Source organism: Sardina pilchardus, chromosome 20, assembly GCF_963854185.1.
Source record: "Sardina pilchardus chromosome 20, fSarPil1.1, whole genome shotgun sequence".
In the NCBI taxonomy this organism is placed as follows: Eukaryota; Metazoa; Chordata; class Actinopteri; order Clupeiformes; family Clupeidae; genus Sardina; species Sardina pilchardus.
Genome location: NC_085013.1, coordinates 16,291,760 through 16,294,259, shown reverse-complemented (window position 1 = coordinate 16,294,259; position 2,500 = coordinate 16,291,760). Strand labels below are relative to the sequence as shown.

The 2,500-nt window shown below is 44.0% G+C and overlaps 1 protein-coding gene and 1 long non-coding RNA gene across 7 annotated transcripts in view; one reads left to right on the top strand and one right to left on the bottom strand.

Annotated features, from left to right (window-relative positions):
- The window catches only part of prox1a (prospero homeobox 1a), a 35,311-nt gene extending 32,817 nt beyond the window's left edge, over window positions 1–2,494 (top strand). For all 6 annotated transcript variants that reach the window (XM_062523050.1, XM_062523048.1, XM_062523051.1 and 3 more), the window contains exon 5: window positions 1,016–2,494. In XM_062523050.1, coding sequence (XP_062379034.1) covers window positions 1,016–1,201 — 186 coding nt within the window. In that variant the 3' untranslated portion in view covers window positions 1,202–2,494. The remainder of the gene's footprint in view (window positions 1–1,015) is intronic.
- LOC134067666 (uncharacterized) overlaps window positions 122–2,500 on the bottom strand; it is a 40,788-nt gene continuing 38,409 nt past the window's right edge. The window contains exon 4 of the long non-coding RNA XR_009936538.1: window positions 122–375. This is a non-coding gene — a long non-coding RNA (uncharacterized LOC134067666). The remainder of the gene's footprint in view (window positions 376–2,500) is intronic.

Here is a 2,500-nt window from a genome sequence, read left to right as displayed (position 1 = left end):
AATTAGTCTTACTCCTCCCTTTGTCATGCTTTAATAGTTCACTGACCATTACTATACTACACTTATATTATAGTATAGGAATAGTATAGTATATCTATCTATCTACCATCCATTTACTTCACTATCATAAACTTGACCTGGACTTTCGGTGCGGTCCACAGTAAGTGCTGTGTTGTTCTCTCTGTAGTGGCACATTGTTCAGTTGAGGAAGTGACTCACCTTGAGTCAGAGGAGGAGACAATGCGAGGCGGTTGAGGACTAGATCCCAGCTGTGCCGTGGGATACAGTAGCTCTGGTGGCCCACAGGCGTGCTAGACGCACAGCAGCATCTTCTGCTGCCCGACGTGCCACGCGGCGTGACGTGCAAGCCCTGTCCTGTGAGAACACAGAGGAGGGGAAAGGGAGAGCGATTTCATGAGAAAGATCAACACGGAGGTGTCAAGAAAAGAGAAGTCAAGATGTTTGATTGGGCGGCTTGTAAGGAAGCTGTTCAAGAATTGGGAACTTGGTGGCTAATGTTTAACCCCATAACATGATACACTGATTCTCACAGTGATTGCAATGGGATTCTCAAATTCCGTTGAAACTTCGAGATGAACATTTGTGTGTGAGTGTAAGTGTATGTGATTGTGTGTAACCCAACATCCCGAAAATACTGGCAGTATGTCAAAGATGTCATTTTCTGTTTAATCAATTTTCTACTTTTTTTGACTAGCTTACTGTCTATACAATATAATATGATGTTGATGTCATTGTGCTTCTATCAACTTCAAATCTGATTGGCAGGTTGTTACAGACCTGTGGGAAACTAAGAGCTCTGAGAGTGAGAGAAAGAGAAAGGGAGAGAGAGAGTGAGAGAGAAAGGGAGAGAGTGTGAGAGAGAAAGGGAGATAGAGTGTGTCTGGTCCCTTTGTCTTACAGGAGCTTTGCTGCAGCCTTGGTTTTTGTTAATCAGAGACTTGGGATTGCAATCCAATCCGTTTATTAATGTCATTGTCTCCTTGTGTATCAGCAGGTTCCGGAGCGGTTCCTGGAAGTGGCACAGATCACGTTACGGGAGTTTTTCAATGCCATTGTGGCAGGCAAAGACGTTGATCCTTCCTGGAAGAAGGCCATATACAAGGTCATCTGCAAGCTGGACAGTGAGGTCCCGGAGATTTTCAAATCGCCCAACTGTCTACAGGAGCTTCTGCACGAGTAATGACACACAAAAAAATCGCATTTCCCCTCCTGCTCCCTCACACCACACCACATAACAGCAACACCAACCCGATAACCCCACGGCTCACGCCCTCCAACACCTCTTGTTGTTATGAAGTACGAAGTAGCACCACTATTTTGACCCCCCCCCCCCCCCAACCCTGGCTACCCTTTTGGACGATTTAGCTGTTCATATACATATTTTCATGTACATATTTTTTTTTCTTTCTTTCTTTCTTCCTCTGTGCTTCTTTTTCTTCTTTGGAAAGAAAGCTCTGGTTGTTCTATTTTTTTTGACTGTTTCTACTTGATTCCTTTCCCTCTCATGTTTCATGCGATGCTCTTTAAGTTTCTGGGCATTATTATTCCACACTCTGGTGGCTCATACAACTGAAACTAAAAACTTTCCCTAAAACTTTCAGCCTTACTAGAGACCCTAAGGCCTGAACGGCCACCCCAGAAGGCTTTGGTTTCACCTGTGGGACATTTGATGTGTGTGTGCGTGTGTGTGTGTGTGTGTGTGTGTGTGTGTGTGTGTGTGTGTGCGTGTGTGTGTGAGGGTTTTATTGCAGAAATACAACTTTACATTTGTAGCTTGTATAGATGTAATTATTATTTATGATTAATATAATTATTCCTATTGATGTTATCAATGCTTGCTACAAATTGACACGTGGTTCTCCTGTTTCTCATGGCAATGCTACATTTTAAAAAATAATAATAATAAATTATTCTTTGAACAAAAAAATAGAGGGGTATACATTTTCTACCACCAAAAAAACAAACAAACAAAAAAAACAAACAAAGCAAAACATATATCCGACATGTTTTTGAAGGGACTGTGATAACCGATTTCTCCATTTGGCCTTTTCACTCTCTCGTTGGCACGGGTCCAGTGTTCTTGTGTATTGTGTCCACTTTGATAGCGTAGGCACCAGGGGAGGCAGGCCCGCTCAGCGGCAGCCTCCTTGACAGCGCAGCCTCTCCTGTAACCAAGCAACATGGCCATTTCACACTGGGCCAGGCCGGCTTTTGCACAAAAAAAAGATGGATGCTTTCCCACAGAGAGAGACCATTCTTGCCCATTCTAAAAGCACACTGTCGCAGTCAGCCGTACGCGTGCTCACATAAGCACACACACACACACACGCACGCACGCACACGCAGACACACACACACACAAACTCCAAGTCCAATGAGGGCCCTCAATCCCCCAAGACAAGGGGTTTGTTGTTGTTGTCGCTCCTTCCACCTGCTGGTAGGGAAACATCTCCATTAATGGACTGAATTCTGTTTTATT